The sequence below is a fragment of the Pteropus medius genome, unplaced genomic scaffold, assembly GCF_902729225.1.
Source record: "Pteropus medius unplaced genomic scaffold, Ma_sr-lr_union100, whole genome shotgun sequence".
Classification (NCBI taxonomy): domain Eukaryota; kingdom Metazoa; phylum Chordata; class Mammalia; order Chiroptera; family Pteropodidae; genus Pteropus; species Pteropus medius.
This window is the reverse complement of record NW_024350927.1, coordinates 359,404-374,673: the sequence shown is the minus strand read 5'-3', so window position 1 is coordinate 374,673 and position 15,270 is coordinate 359,404. Positions and strand designations below refer to the sequence as shown.

General features: G+C 49.9%; 1 protein-coding gene across 1 annotated transcript in view; it reads right to left on the bottom strand.

Annotated features, from left to right (window-relative positions):
- Window positions 1–604: 604 nt before the first annotated feature.
- The window catches only part of TAS1R2 (taste 1 receptor member 2), an 18,244-nt gene continuing 3,578 nt past the window's right edge, over window positions 605–15,270 (bottom strand). The window contains exons 2-6 of the mRNA XM_039842020.1: window positions 14,893–15,193; window positions 13,071–13,844; window positions 8,721–8,930; window positions 2,863–2,986; window positions 605–1,709 (exon numbers count right to left, since the gene is read on the bottom strand). Coding sequence (XP_039697954.1) covers window positions 781–1,709; window positions 2,863–2,986; window positions 8,721–8,930; window positions 13,071–13,844; window positions 14,893–15,193 — 2,338 coding nt within the window. The 3' untranslated portion in view covers window positions 605–780. The remainder of the gene's footprint in view (window positions 1,710–2,862; window positions 2,987–8,720; window positions 8,931–13,070; window positions 13,845–14,892; window positions 15,194–15,270) is intronic.

Below are 15,270 nucleotides of genomic sequence, written 5' to 3'. Positions count from 1 at the left end.
TGCACTTTACACACATTGTCTCTGACCCTTAAATGTCCTTGTGAAGCAGCTATTGTTCCCGTTTCAGAGATGGGGAAGTGTCGGCTCAGGGGCAATAAAGGATTGGCCCAAGATACACAGCTCAGGAGTGGCAATGCTGGGGTCCGAACCCAGGCCCCTCTGATTCCACATGTTCTTTCTCAGGGGACCTCTGGAGACAAAAAGGAAACTCATTCGTTTCACCCAAGTGAGGTTTATTCATGAGCATTTAGGAAGCGCCCATTGAGCCACCCACTACTCAGAGATAACACAGAAGTGTGGGTCCGAGCCGAGGGGGAATCTCGGAGATGAGACACAGACACATGGGCAGCTAGTGAATGACGCGGGGGCAGCATGATGTGAGCTCACATCCTCCCACATCAACCCCAGCCCAGCCATGAGCGCCAGTGAAGAGGAGCCAGAACCTGCAAATACCTGCTGTGACCACCAGATGGCGGCTGGAGGCTGCTAAATCAGACTCGGTCTTTGGCCAGCAATAGGTCACCTTGGGTGGAATGGGGTGGCAGTGCCCGGCAAGCTAAATAGACTCAGGGAAAGGAACAAAGAGTGAATATTTTTAGGCATCCATCACTAGGTGGGTAAAAATGGGCAGGACGCAGAGAACCTCGAAGGGACGGCAAATCAGAGAACAAGGCAAAGTGGTAACAGTCAGTATGGCTTCCCCTTCCATCTGGAGTTGAACAAGGCAACCCCCTCGCCTCCATCTCCCAACGCCAAGGCCCTCCGTCCCAGTGGGCAGAGCTAGTCCCTCCCCACAGTATAGCCCTGTATCATGCTATTAAAATAGGCTGCCGTATTGCGCTCCGGGTAGAAGAGGATCATGTAGCACTTGGGGCCAAAGTAGCCTAGGCTGATACCCAGGAGGTTGAGCACAGTGACCAAGAGGTCCAGGATGGTGACCAGGACCCCCTCATAGACAGACATGAAGGTGCAGAGGGAGACGTAGGAGGCGAAGTAGAAGATCATGCAGAAGGTGATGAACTTGGCCTCGTTGTAGTTGGTGGGAAGCTCTTTGCCCATGTAGGCAAAGCTGAAGCTCACCACGGAGAGGACCAGATCCAGGCTGGTGTTGAACAGCAGCCCCTTGCGGTAGTTGGGATTGCAGGATATGAACATGATCTTGGGGTCATCGGGGTCGGCACGGGCGGTGGGGCTGATGTTTGTGATCAGCAGGCTGATGGCCACAATGACTACCTTGAGCATCGTGATGAACGCCACAAAGAGGTAGGGCCCATGGTAGCGGACCCAGTAGCTGTAGGCACGTGGGAGGCGGCTTGCCATCTTGAAGATGCAGACGATCTGGAAAGAGCGCACGGTGATGCAGGAGATGCAGATGGTGAAGCAGAGCGTGAACAGGACCTGGCGGCAGAGGCACGTCATGACCGTGGGCGGCCCGATGTACACGGGGACCAACGTGTATGTCACCAGCACTGGTATCAGCATCAGGAAGCACATGGGGCCCCCAGCTGAACGAACCACGGGCGTCTGGAAGTGTTTCCAGAAGATTATGAGGATGGCCAGAGTGCAGAGGAAGCCCAGGGCAGCCAGCATGGTCACAATAATGGTGGATGCCTCATGCCATTGGAGGAAGGTTAGTTGCCGCTTGAAGCAGGAGGTGTGTTTCTTGTGGGACCACTGGTTACTTGGGCAGGGCTGGCAGTCAAATTCATCTGCAAGAGCACACAGCACCTCTCATCAGTCAAACCCACCCTCCTAGCACCTACATCCTCCAGGCCTGCACTAAGCCAAGCCCCAGGGGGAAAGAGAGAGAGAGAGCTAAGTGCAACCCTGCAGTCATAGCCAACATTCACTAAGTCTCTTACCCCCACTGGTTCATCAAATGCTCACAGCAACCCCATTTCACAGAGAAGGAAATGGAGGCTCAGCCAGGTAAGGTCACGAAGCCAGTAAGTTACAGAGGCAGGAACTGAACCGCGGTCTCCTTGACTCAGAGACTAACGACTGTAATTCCTTCCTTCCAAGACCTCACTCACTGGTGGGAGAGGAAGTCAACCATTTATTCAAATAATTCATTCAACAAGTATTGTTTTGAGTGTCATCCACTGTGATAGGCACCTGTGGTGGGAGGCGACAGACCCAGCCCCCTGTCTTCAGGCTATTGAGCAGTTGGGAGAGGAAGGCCAGCAGAATCATTCGACAAACTTTTGCAAGCACCTACTCTGTGCCCTGTGCTCTGCTGGGTACATAGCAAGTACTTTGATTGGTAGACGTATGCATCCACTTAATTTACTAATCAGTGAAGTCATCAAAGAAATAACTTGAGCCCCAACTCTGAACAGTGCTAAACACCAATGTGAACAGAGATGGCATTGTCCCCACCTTCCTGGAGTTTATGTTCTATAGGGACAGGTGTTAATTCTTCTAGTCAAAAAAGTCATTCGAAAAATATTCACTGAGCAAACATGTTATGCTCTGAACTATGCTAGGCACTTGGGAGGCCAGAGATGTCCTGTTTGCCAGAAACGTTCCTTCTATTGGCAGAAACATTCATTCATTCACTTATTTATCATCCAGTGGACTTCCCCTGGCCTGACACCCCTTGGCTGTGGGCTATGTGTGTGTGGATGGGGATCAGTTACGGCCCTGCATGGTTGAAAGCTGTTCCTTCTCCCATCCACCCCAAAACAGCCTGCATTTTTCTCTACACCAGGTATGGGGGAGATACAGTAGAATCAAATATGGTCCCTGGCCTTCGGACACTTACCTCAGGGAGACTCAGGAGGTGCTGCCAAAGGGTAAGGGTCCTGGGCAGAGCAAGGGCAGGGCAGGGGCAGGGCAGGGGTATGGACCTAGAAGTCGTACCTGCAGTTTTATTGAGGAAGGTGCCAGCGGGGCAGTCAAGACACTCAAAGCAGCAGGTGTGGATGCCCACGGCCTTCTTCTTTTGCCCAGCCTGACAGTCCTTGGAACACATGGACACAGGGATCTGGAGGAAGGAGGACACGAGTCCCTGAGGCCCTCTCTCCCCACACTCCGGGGGCCTCCCGACTCTCTTCAACTAGCAAGATGCTCAGGGGAGGGTGGCCTGCCCCTGTCTGGGAGGGGGAGTGATGCTAGGTTTGTCATTAGAGCTAGACCTTCATAGGAACTCGCTTACCTTTGCCTGCCCACGACCTAACCCACCTTCTGCAGGTAACAGCACCCAGCTGTGGAGACAGAGACTTTCTGAGGTCACTGTCAATGACTGACCACAGGAGACAGAGTTTGAACTGGCACGAGAGATGGCTCCCGGGGGCACAGGCTTAACCTTCAGGAGCCCCATCAGATTTTCAGGGTAAAGACTGGAGAAAAATCCTCTCATGCTTCCAGCAAGGGATGTGGGAAAAGTTACTACTTTGAAACACACCCAGGGCCTTCTGCTGTCCTTAGCACAGGCTTGTCCTTAAGGGAAGGCTCTATTGAAAAAGTGAGCAACACAAGAACAGATGGGCAATGTAAGCAGAAATGTAAACTGTGAGAAAGAATCAAAAGGAAATGCTAGAAATTAAAAATTAATAATAAAATAAACGTGGGAATCGAAATGAAGAATGCCTTTGACGAACTATTTTACCAGAACCTAACTGACAAGGGGGACAGGAAATACCCGTCTCCAGCCCGCACAAGCTTTCCTGTCTCACCTAAGGTCGGGGGAGCTGAGAAGCACTTGTGAAGGACACAGCCCAGGGGCACAGACAGGCTCACTGAAAAAATGAAACCTAGTCACGGGATTATTATAAATGCTTCCCTCCTCCCACACTTACCACCACATCCTACGGGTTCCTGTGTAATAAAGGGGCTTACAACCAAAAGAACTGCAAGGCTCAAGGCCTATTTAAGAAGGAATCTCTGCGGAAACCCAGACACCAAGACCAAAAATAGGACACTAGAGGAAATTTTAGGCTCTGACACAATAGCTACAGTAAATAGTAAACATAGCTTACCTCTTACCCAGATAAACATAAAATCTCCTACTAAAGATTTATTTACCTCAGTTCCTTTTGACTAATATATCAGGTTTGGCTTTCCACGAAAAATTACGAGGTGTGTTAAAAAGCAAAAACAAAAACAAACAAAAAATACATTCTGAAGAGAGAAAACAAACATCAGAATTAGACTCGGCTATGGCAGAGATTTTGGAATTATTAGACCAAGAACTTAAAATAGCTATGATTACTATGTTATGGCTCTAATTGAAAAAGTGGGCCACATGCGAGAACAGATGGGTAATGTAAGCCAAGAAGTGTAAATGCTAAGAATCAAAAGGAAATGCTAAGAATTAAACAAACAAACAAATAAACAAACAAAAAACATGGTAACAAGTGAAGAATGCCTCTGATGAGATCACCAGCACACTGAACATAGCCAAGAAGAGTGTGTTTAAAGATATGTCATTAGAAACATCTCAAACTGAAAAGAGAGAAAAAAAAAGAATGAAACAAAGAGCAGAATATCCAAGAACTGTAAATACAAAAGGTACAACATATAGATATTGGGAATATCCAAAGGAGAAGAAAGACAGCAAGAAACAGAAGAAATGCTTGAAGGAATATCGACAGAATTTTCTAAAATTAATGACAGACACCAATCCACAGATCCAGGAAACTGGGAGAACACCAAGCAGCTTAAGTACCAAAAAAATCTACACCAAGGTATATCATATTCAAAGTAAAAAAAAAAGGCAAAGATAAAATCTCAAAGGAAGCCAGAGGGAAGAGATATCAACCAAAATCATTCCTAGAGAAAAAAATAGGACATTTTTATAAAGATAAAAGTGTCGATCCAGAAAGAAGATAAAATAATTACAAACATACACACATCTAACAAGAGAAACCCAAAATACATGGTGCGAAAACCATCAGAACTGATGAGAGAAACAGATAATTCAAATATAATATTCCACATAATACTTAGGGACTTCAATACTCTCCTCATAATAACGGAAAGAAAAACTAGGCAGAAAACAAGTGAGGAACTAGAGGACTTGAACAACACAATAAACTAAACCTAAAAGATATATACAGAACACTCTACCCAACAGCCACAGAATGCACATCCTTCTCAAGTTCACAAGGGACATTTTCCAAGACAGACCACAAATTAAGTCTCAGTGGATTTTCGAAGATAGATTTCACACAAAGTAGCTTTTCTGGTCACAATGGGATGAAGTTAGAAATGACACATGGAAGGAAACTGGAAAATTCACAGATTCGTGGAATTTAAACAATGCTCTTAAACAACCAATGGATCAACAGAGAAATCACAGGGAAAATTCGAAAATACTTAGAGATAATGAAAATGAAACATCACACACCAAAACGTAAGGTACAGTGAAGCAGAGCTAAAGGGGAATTTACAGCTTCAAATGCTCACGTTAAAAAACGAGAATAATCTCCAGTCAACAATCTAACTTTACAACTGAAGGAAAAAGAAAAAGAACAAATTAAACCCAAAGCTAGCAGCAGGAAGAAATAAAGATTAAAACAGCGATAAATGAAATAGAGAATAATCACGTAGAAAATCAATGAAACCAAAAGTTGGTTTTTCAAAAAGATCAACAAAATTAAGTAACCCTTAGCTAGATGGACTAAAAAAGAGAGAGACAAGACTCAAATTACTAAAATCAGAAATAAAAGTGGGGACATGACTACCAATTCTCCAGTAATAAAAAGGATTGTAAGTGAGAACTACGAGCGATTAATTGCATGCCAACCAATTGAATGACCTCAATGAAATGGACAAATCCCTAGAAACACAAAACCTACCAAGATGAAGCCACAAAGAGATGGAAGATATAAACAGACATATAACTGGTAAGGAGGGTGAATCAGTAATCAGAAATCTCCCCACATAGGAAAGCCCCGTACCTGATGGCTTCACCAGCGAATTTTACCAAATATTCCAAGAACGGCTTGGGCTCCCTCTCACATGGTAGACCTGGCTACCGCTGCTGCTGAACACCTAACTTTCCAGCAAGAGACATCACGCTAAGCCCTTGATTTGGCTCCATCTGCAAGAAGACCAGCCAGCCCACTGCTGGCACGTCTGTCACACCAGATCCTTTCTTCCCTGGAGGGAGCACTGATTCTTCCTTGTAAGAATTTGCCTTCTCTGACTGCAGTGCGGTGTCACTATTCAAGGACTCACAGACTGGATGACTTACTGATGTGGGGTCCCCTATAACATCAACTCACACGAGGGTCTTGATTTACGGTAAACAGGGTGTGACATGGACACATGACCATAGGACCAGCCAATCCCAACATATACCCTCATTATCTCATGCAATTCTTTTTCTTCTAGAAGGTCACATCCAGCCTAATAAAATGATAGGATGGCATATAAAGGTTCTGCTACACCCTGAGGGTGGGGGAACTGTCTTTGAGGATGAAGTATAAGCACTGAATGAAAGACTGGTATACAGCACTGTGGCCCCAACAGCTAAAATTACCTGGGCCCGGCACACACGGGTGGAAGAAGGATTGGCCAACTCACCAGTATTCTCAGGGCCCCTTCTAGAATTGTTGCTCTCATCCCCACAAACTTAGACTCTGCTAGAATAGAGGTTCTGGTCTCCAAAGGGGAAATACTCCCACCAGGAGATAAAACAGGGCTCTGTGATAACCTCCTGGTCCCTTACGGGGCCTCATGCCAGTGAAAGGAAAAAGTAACTGACTTGGATGAGTGTGAGGAGCTGGGATTGCTGCCGACATGAGGGTAGGAAAGAATAGATCTGAAATCCAGGGGACTCGCTGAGGTGGCCTTTGATGCTTCTAGCCCAGTGAATATGGGGCAATTGCACAAACATGGGCCAGCAAGGACAAGGCGATGGTGGGCTCAGACACCTCGGGGATGAATGTCTGCATCACCCCACCAGCCAAGTGACCTGGAGCAGCCGCGTGGCTGAGGGTGAAGGGGTCCAGAATGGATGATGGGAGGGAGGGAACCTGCAGCAGCCAGGTCTGGGGCTCGGTTCACTCAGCTCTCCTTGTGCCGAGACTGGGTTGGCTGCTGCCCTAAAAACTCCGGCTCACCAGGCTCCATGAAGGACACAAAAACAACGGGTAGAGTGAGGAGTAGACACTTCTGAAGCCTCCTTCATATTTTCTCACCCTCTTTTATTTCTGCCAACACAGCAGCAAACAATTTCATGCAAGCGTCACCTGTCAGCACCTCCCCGCAGCTACGCTGCAGATCTCTTTGGCGCCCTGCCCTGGGCTGCAGCGTGAGCTGCCTGTGGTTAGTGCTTTGGCACTCATCGTATGTGACCTGGAAGTTCAAGGTGTAGCACTCCATGAGGTGACCCTTGATCACTGAGGGGATGAGGGAAGGTACAGAGCCAATGGACCGATGTCCTCTTCTTCCCTCCCTTGGGAGACAATTCCAAAGTGGCTCCTCAGAAGGTTCTGGCAAAACTCAGAGCATTCCCCTGTGCTGACTGTCCCTCTTTCTCTGTTGAACTGCCCCCTTACTCCTGTTCCCCTACATCATATCCTGGGATAACCCAACTGCACATAAACCCTTGTCTCGGTGTCCGCTTCCTGAGGAAAAGCCAGGCTAGGACACTGATATCTGTTGAATTGTGTCCCCTCAAAATTCCTGTGGTGAAGTCCTAACCCCCCAGTACCTAAAATGTGACCTTACTTGGAAACGGGATCCGATCAGAACTAGTTAAGTTAAAGTCATGTGGCGCAGGTAGGTCCCCACTCCAAGATGACTGATGTCCTTGTAAAAAGGGGGGACATGGAGACAGATACACCCACAGAAGGAGCACCATGTGAAGAAGGCAGAGATCAGAGTGATGCTTCTAGAAGCCAAGGAAAGTCAACAGCAGCCAGCAAACCCCCAGAAGCGAGGAGAGAGGCCTGGAGACTCTCCCTCAGGGCCCTCAGAAAGAACCAACCCTACCAACACCTTGATCTTAGACTTCAGCCTCCAGAACCATGAGACAATCCATTTCTGTCGCTTGAGCCTCCCAGTTTGTGGTACTTTCTTATGGCAGCCCTAACAAATGAATAAAGACACCAACCCAATTTACGCCATGAGAATCCCCAAGAAGCTCCGGAACTAGCAGCACCAGGTAGCTCTGGAAATGGGGATAAAGTGTGGGGCAGCGAGAAAGTGACGAGAGGTCTTTGAGGAGCTTTGCTATCCCTAGATCCCCTCCCCCACCCTTCCCACACCAGCGGAGCAATGACAGCTTATTATCTAAGGAGAGTAAAACACAGGAACCACAGATGGACAGATGTCAGATACAGTTGAAGGCATAGCTACCGTACCGAAAACATGAGTATTAATTGACAGGATGAGTATTAACTGACAGAGAGAACCTCCACCATGGACATGCTGTGTGGCCTTCGGCGGGTCGTGCAATCCCTCTGTGCCTTCTGTTTTCCAGCCCATAAAATTGGGAGACTAGCGGCATCTGCTGCCTAGGGCTGACGTGAGAACTGAAGCCCCTCGCACACACGTGCCCAGTACATGTTCACTTGGCAGAGGCCCCTGATTCCCGCGGTCCTGAGGGGACAGAAAGCCATGAGCTTTCTGTTCTCAATCAATGGTGGAAGGAGAGACAAGATGCCCACAGCAGCTATCGGTAATGAATCTCGGGTATCCTCCTCGATAAAAATAACGTCCCTGGCCACCCCCGCGTGAGCCCCTCCCCCCGGCCCCCGAGAGCTGACCGAGTCATCGGGGGTGTGCCAGGAGACTTTGTCCACGTCCTTCAGCAGCCGCTCCGTGGGGTGGTAGAAGGCGATGCTCTGGAATGGGCTCCGGCTCTCGTTCCATTGCCACTGGATGACCTCTATGGGCATAGGCAGGTCCCCTTCCTGGTCAAAGAAGATTTGGTGGCCCAGGAGGGTGAAGTTAACCTTCTTGAGCTCCTGAAGTAGCTAGAGGGGCCGGACAACAAGGAAGTAGAGCTGGCGTCAGAGGGTAGGCCAGACCCGGGAGAAAACGACCATCCCACTGGCCTTGATCTCCACATCTGTGAAATGGGGGCAATAGGACTTTGTGAATGTGGCGGTTTGGGAGGCAGTGGCCGAGCGCCCTGACTTTGGAGTCAGATGCCTCTGGGTTTAAGCATCAGCTATGCCACCTGCTGTGAGGTCTTGGACCTGTCACCTAATCTTTCTGAAACCCAGTTTCTTCTGCAAAGTGAAAGCAACAAAAACCCCATATTCTGGGCTCTGAAGCAATAAATGAATTAATCTATGTTAGGGGCTTAGAACAGTGTGTGAAAAATAGTAAGTGCTCCTACTAAAGAGTTGATATTATTCCTTTTCCCTGGAAGTCCCCTTGGCCACCCCTCTGGGACCCAATACCTGGGGTCCAGAGTCCACTCCCTCTCTCACCTGCAAAAGTCAGCTGGGATCTCCCCTGCCACCCAGGTCCTGCCTGCTCCCCCACACTTTAGAGTCAACTCTCTTTCCAGCCTCTTCCGAGTCCATCCCCACCACTCCCAGGATGCAGATGCTGGAACAAACTAGAACATGCTTGAAACCTAGAATCCTTTGGCCTGAATTCCATTCTAGTTTTGTCCTCGATTTGCTCTGTGACTTTGAGCAAGTCACTGAATCTGGGCTAACCCCGAAAGGACTTCCAGCTTAGCTATCCCATCAGTTTGACTCCTAGATCTTCCCTCCATAAAAAGGAAAATCTATTTGGGAGGCCCAAAGCTCCCCTCCCCTCTGACACTGATAGGAAATGCACACATAGGCAAGGGACCCCTAGCCCTCTCCCTGCCCTGCCCAGGAGGGAGGCCCTGGCTCTGGAAGGCTCTTGGGAATTTGCACAGTTTGCTGGGCCTGAGGGCAATGGTCCTGGGATCTGGGAGGAGGGCGGCTCCAACCAGGTAGCCAGCCTGAGGATGGGGATCAGGATAGCGAAGCCTGGTGTTGGTGTCCATGTCACATCCCTGCAGTGACCTGGCCAAGACAGGCTGAGCAACCTGGGGTTCCAGGGGTCCCAGGCGCCGGGTCAGAAAGCATCGTTCCTGCAAGTCTCCTGAGTACGTGGGGCCTGGACTATATTATCGGCTGGAGCCTGGGCATCTGGGGCTCCTCCCCCAGCCACTCCTCCACCCCAGCAGTGGCTCTGCCCCGAGCCCCAACTCTCTCTAAGGCCAGATACTGGTGTCAGAAATGAATGAGGATGCTCAGGTTCCACTCTGCACCAGGTAACGTGCATACGTTACTGTTAATCCTCACAATAACTCAGCAGTGTACACATTATTCCTTCTGTTTACAGATGAGGAAACAGAGGCTCAGAGATATTAAATAACATGCCCAGAGGTGCACAGCTAGTGGGAGCAGAGCCATGATTCAAACTCTTGTCTGTCTCATTCCAAAGCTCTGCTCAGTTCTTCACCACCTGCCTCCCAACAGATTGACAGATGGGCCGTATCTGAGATGTCTGGAAAGAGGCAGAGAGAAGGGTGCAGTGAAGAGCACTTGAGGATGGCAGGCAGGCGGCAAATGACCCAGGCTGTGGCTGTGACCAACTGAATAGGACCCCAAGGGCTGACCTCGCCCCATTGTAAAACAAAGGGATTAGAACAGAAGATTCTGAGAAGACTTTAAATTCTGACCCTCTAGGATTCAATAACCTGTTACCCATTTTCCCCTGGACAGCCAAAGCTCCCTCGCATTTGCCTGCCTTGATTTGCCCAGCTTCCTCCTGACCAAAAATCCCACCATCACCATCACTACGGCGACACACCCTCTCAGCCTCCATCTCCAAGTCTCTGTCAGCCATGAGGCCTCGCCTCTCCTAGAGGTGCCCTCTCCTCCATCCCTACCGCCCCTGTCCTATTTCATCATCACCCCGGCCACTCCCTAGCGGGGTGACATCACTCTTGTGAACCTCCATCTCAACTGCATATGGGAAACCAACTCTCAAGAAACAGCGGGGTGTCAGGGAATAAATGATCATTCATGTAAAGAGGGTTAGCTCAATGCTGGGCACATAGGAAGTGCTCATTTATTCATTCATGCAATAAATATTCGTTGAGAGTAACTGAGCCAGACCCAGTGCCAACAGCTCAGGACACAGTATTGAATAGGACCGAAATGCTCTCCCGGGTCACATTGGGGGAGGGGGGCGCGGTTCGGCAGGGACTAGCCAATCAACAAGAAAGTAAATAAATAAACACAACAATGACAACTTGAGATAAGTGTTATGACAAAAATAAACAGGGCTGTGTGGCATGACCCAGCATTGGGGGGTGGGGACAGATAAGGATGCCACATAAGGTTTTGTTGGTTGACCCGGGGTCAATGGGGGGGATGGCTGGAGCCCAGCTCACACAGCTCATCAGTCACGTGCCTGCTACAGGACTGTGTATACCCAAAGCAAAGAGCATCATAGTGCGACTTGTCTGCATGAAAGGGCATCGTTTCCTCACTCACACAATGACACTGTTTACGCCAGTGGAGAGCTTGGGTGAGGCCGATATAGGATGCGCTGGGTCCCCTGTCTCTTGTCTCTATCATCTCTCTACCTCGATGCCAAATTAGCTTGTTGAATTGTCTCAAAAACATCTCAGTGCTCTGCTTGGAACTCTCTGTAGGCTCCTACTGCATCCAGGACAAAGCCCCGACACCTTCATCTGGTACTCGATGCCCTCCAATGTCACCTGCAGCTCCCCTTGCTCCCACACTGACCTGACCACATGACCCACCCACTACTCCCCCACTCTCCTCCTGGGATGTCCAGCAGCTGCCCTCACTCCCCTCCACTTAAATCCTGCCTTCCCTACACTGCCACCCATAGTTTCAACCCTGACCTGACTTCCCGCTGCACTCAGCAGAGACAAATCCTCCTAGGGTGCGGGTGGTGTCCGGCCAGGGCTGGCGTGTAGTGGGTGCTCAATAAATGGGATCGGATAGCCTGGTTGCTATGATCGGTGCTCTTTGGTCTCCACTATTAGGAGAGGAAAGACGTTCACCGGTCCATCATCACAGCTACTGCCAGTCATGGCTGGGAGAACAATCAGAAGGAGAAAGGGAAAACCCCCAGTGGGATGGGTCAGACTTGTCCCTCAGTTTCCCTATCTGTGGGTTATCAACTTCGTAGAATGGGCATAAGTTACGGTGATGTACACTGGACACTCAGTGCCTAGGAGGTCCTCAAAATTCAGTAAAGCACCCATAATTATTACGTATATTATTAATGCAGCAGAATATGTAGTAAAATAGAGCATTCTACCAGCAGGCACCAGAATTCCTTTTAAAAAATAACCGCATTTTAAAAAAAACACTTAGAGTCGCAAAGTTAGGCTCTGAGATAATGAGGTGGAGAGGTACAAATAAATAAAATAAGAGAGGGGCTGTATATTTTAAGAGCAAAGCAAAATGCTCTATTAAGAAAGTGACCAGGTATTTGGGGAAGGGAGGAGGTCTAGAAAAAGGGAAGAGGGGGAGAGTAAAGAGGGGACAGAGACGAGGGTTAGGGGATTGGCTGAGCCCAAAGCTGTGAAAATTCATGGAATAGTTTCAGCACAGAGATGTCCCATAGCAAAGGATACAGTGCACACCTCTGCTGGGAATGAGCTCTGCTACCCCCATCCTCAGAGCAACCCTTCTCCACCCTGAGGGCTTCATGGCAGAGGTGTGTGTACATCAGAAAACAGAGGTTTAAGTTCCAGGTCTGAATCGAGGTGACACAGAACTGGAACAATGATCCCTAAACCTGTCGCGGGGCCTGGAGAGCTAACCGTCGTCTGTCTACAAGCCCATTCTCCAGGCCCTCAACCCTGGAGAGACTGCAGGGGGACCTGAGGCTTCCTTTGAGGGATTTTCACCTGAACCTCCAAGGTCAGACTCTTAGGTGGTGAGGATTAAATCAATGAAAAGGTGTTATTTGTTTTGGCACCATAAAGGACTTCTGGATCTATGTGCCTGGAGGCAAGGCACGTCCCATGGCCTCTCCCTATTGGCCCAGAACCCACCAAGGGATAGGGGGTAGGGAGCGTGGTCTCCATGGAAACTACAGACTCTGCGCCTGCTCCCTGGAGCCCTGTCTTTCCTCACCTGCCAGGGATAGACCACCTCCTTGGAGCAGTTGGTCCGGCTGCAGCCCAGGAGGCTGTGCAGTGCGTGGGCGACGGCGTAGACAGCCGAGTACACATTGTACACCATGAACTCGCCCGGGAACGTGAGGATGGTGTTGAAAGACATGGTGGTGTCCAGGCAGGTGTCACACTCCTGGTTGCAGGTGGCCTTCACTCCGGTCGTGTTGGACGCAGGCTTTCCGGCCTGGGCGCGGCGCAGGCGGAACTCATCGAAGCCAGGGATGAGCACGCTCTGGGTGGTGATGCCCAGGAAGGTGCCCGTGCGGCGCAGCTCGGTGAGGTTGTGCAGGACTGGGTCGATGGCCCAGGACTCGGAGGCGATCCACACGACGCCGGAGAAGTTCCGGCGCAGCACCTCGCCGAAGAAGTTGTGCAGGGCCAGGTCTGGGGAGAAGAGCACCACCACACGGGCGGAGCTCTGCTGCAGCTTGTCCACGATGGTCTCCAAGTGCTCGCGCTCCTGGGGCGTCACCACCTGGTTGGGCTGCGGTGTGGGCAGCGCCTCTTGGAAGGCGATGCAGATGTCGCTGCCGGCCAGGCGCTCGTTGAGTATCTGGCTGTTGTCGCGGCCGTAGTTGTCGCTGCTCACCAGCACGATGATCCAGTTCCAGTGAAAATGCAGCATCAGCTGCACCATGGCCTCGATCTGGTGACTGGCGCCTGACACGGTGCGCAGCACTGCGGGGAAGCGCAGCTTGTCGCGCAGCTCGTCGGTGATAGCGGCGTAGGTGATCTGAAGGAGGCGAGGGAGGGACCGCAGGTGTCCGGACCCACCCGACCGCCTCACTGAAAGGTGCAGCCCCCCTTACCCCGCTCTAGCTGTCCATGACATGCCCCGCCCCCCTTCTCCTGCTCCATTTTTTTCTTTTGTCCTTTGCACTCTGACTCGCTGACATCATAAAGCGCTTATTTACTTAATTTCGCTCTCCCCACCAGCAGATAAGCTCTATGAGTGCAATGACATCTGTTCCCAGCTGCAGCCCCAGCACCTACAACAGGTACCTGGCATAGCAGATGCTCAATAAATATTTGTTAAATGAAAGAATGAATTCGATCTTGGACTAGATGTTTCGCATAAGAATGCAAGCATTTACTGAGCACCTACTATGTGTCAGATCCTGTGCTCGATGCTTTACATAATAAAAACAACAAAAACTACAGAATTTGTCACTACCTACTATGTAACAAGTCCAGTGCTAGCTACTCTTTAGTAGATAGGTATTTTATGCCAGTTCTGGACTAGGCACTTTCGATCATGATGATAATAGTGATCATTATAGTAATGCTAATAACACTTTTTTGAGGACCTACTATGTGGCAGGCCCTGTGCTAGGCAACTATACTGGATAATATTGAGCACTTTCTGAGTTTTCGTTATCATGCAAGATGCTTTACATAACAACAGTAACATTATTGACTACCTACCATGTGCTAGAAACTCTTGCATAGGCTAAATGATTTAATCTTCAGACAGTCCAAGGATAGAACTCTTGTCATCACACGTTACGCGGAGGCTCGAAAGAGTTAAGAGATTTGCTCAAAGTCTCACAATGGCCAAGACTCAGAGCCAAGGTTCGCACCCAAGTCTGTCTGCCCCCAAAGTCTGAGCTCTCAACCAATAAGCCAGGCTGCCTTCCCATATTGGGGGTGACGTGCTGACCCTGCTTCTGCCCCCAGCTTACCACCACCCTCCATGACTGGTGGGGGGAAGTAAGCCATCTGGACAGCTACACCTCTGACCACCCTCCCTAGCCAACTCTCCCAGGGGTCAGGGGCCTCACCTGTGGAAGGAGAAAGAGGGAGAGGAAGTTGGCCACAGTCATGGCGGACTCAGAGCTGTCAGGGCCAATGACAGCCACCACGCGGGGCCTGTAGTGACTGTAGTCCTCCTGGATGGGCAGGAAATCATCCTCCTGGGCCAGGAAGTAGAGCACAGGCTGGACATTGTTGGAGATGTAGCAGATGTCCACCAGCTCGTAGCCCAGCAGCACGCCGGGCAGCAGGCTGCTGTGGTTGTTGATCTCCTCCACCGCAAAGCGCATGGCCTGCATGAGGTTGTAGCCCAGCACCTTCGTTTCATACCTGGGAGGGCGGCAATGGAGTGGGGTGGGAAGCAGGTCCAGGATGAGGAGGGGTGGGGAGCGGGGAGCCAGCTTGTC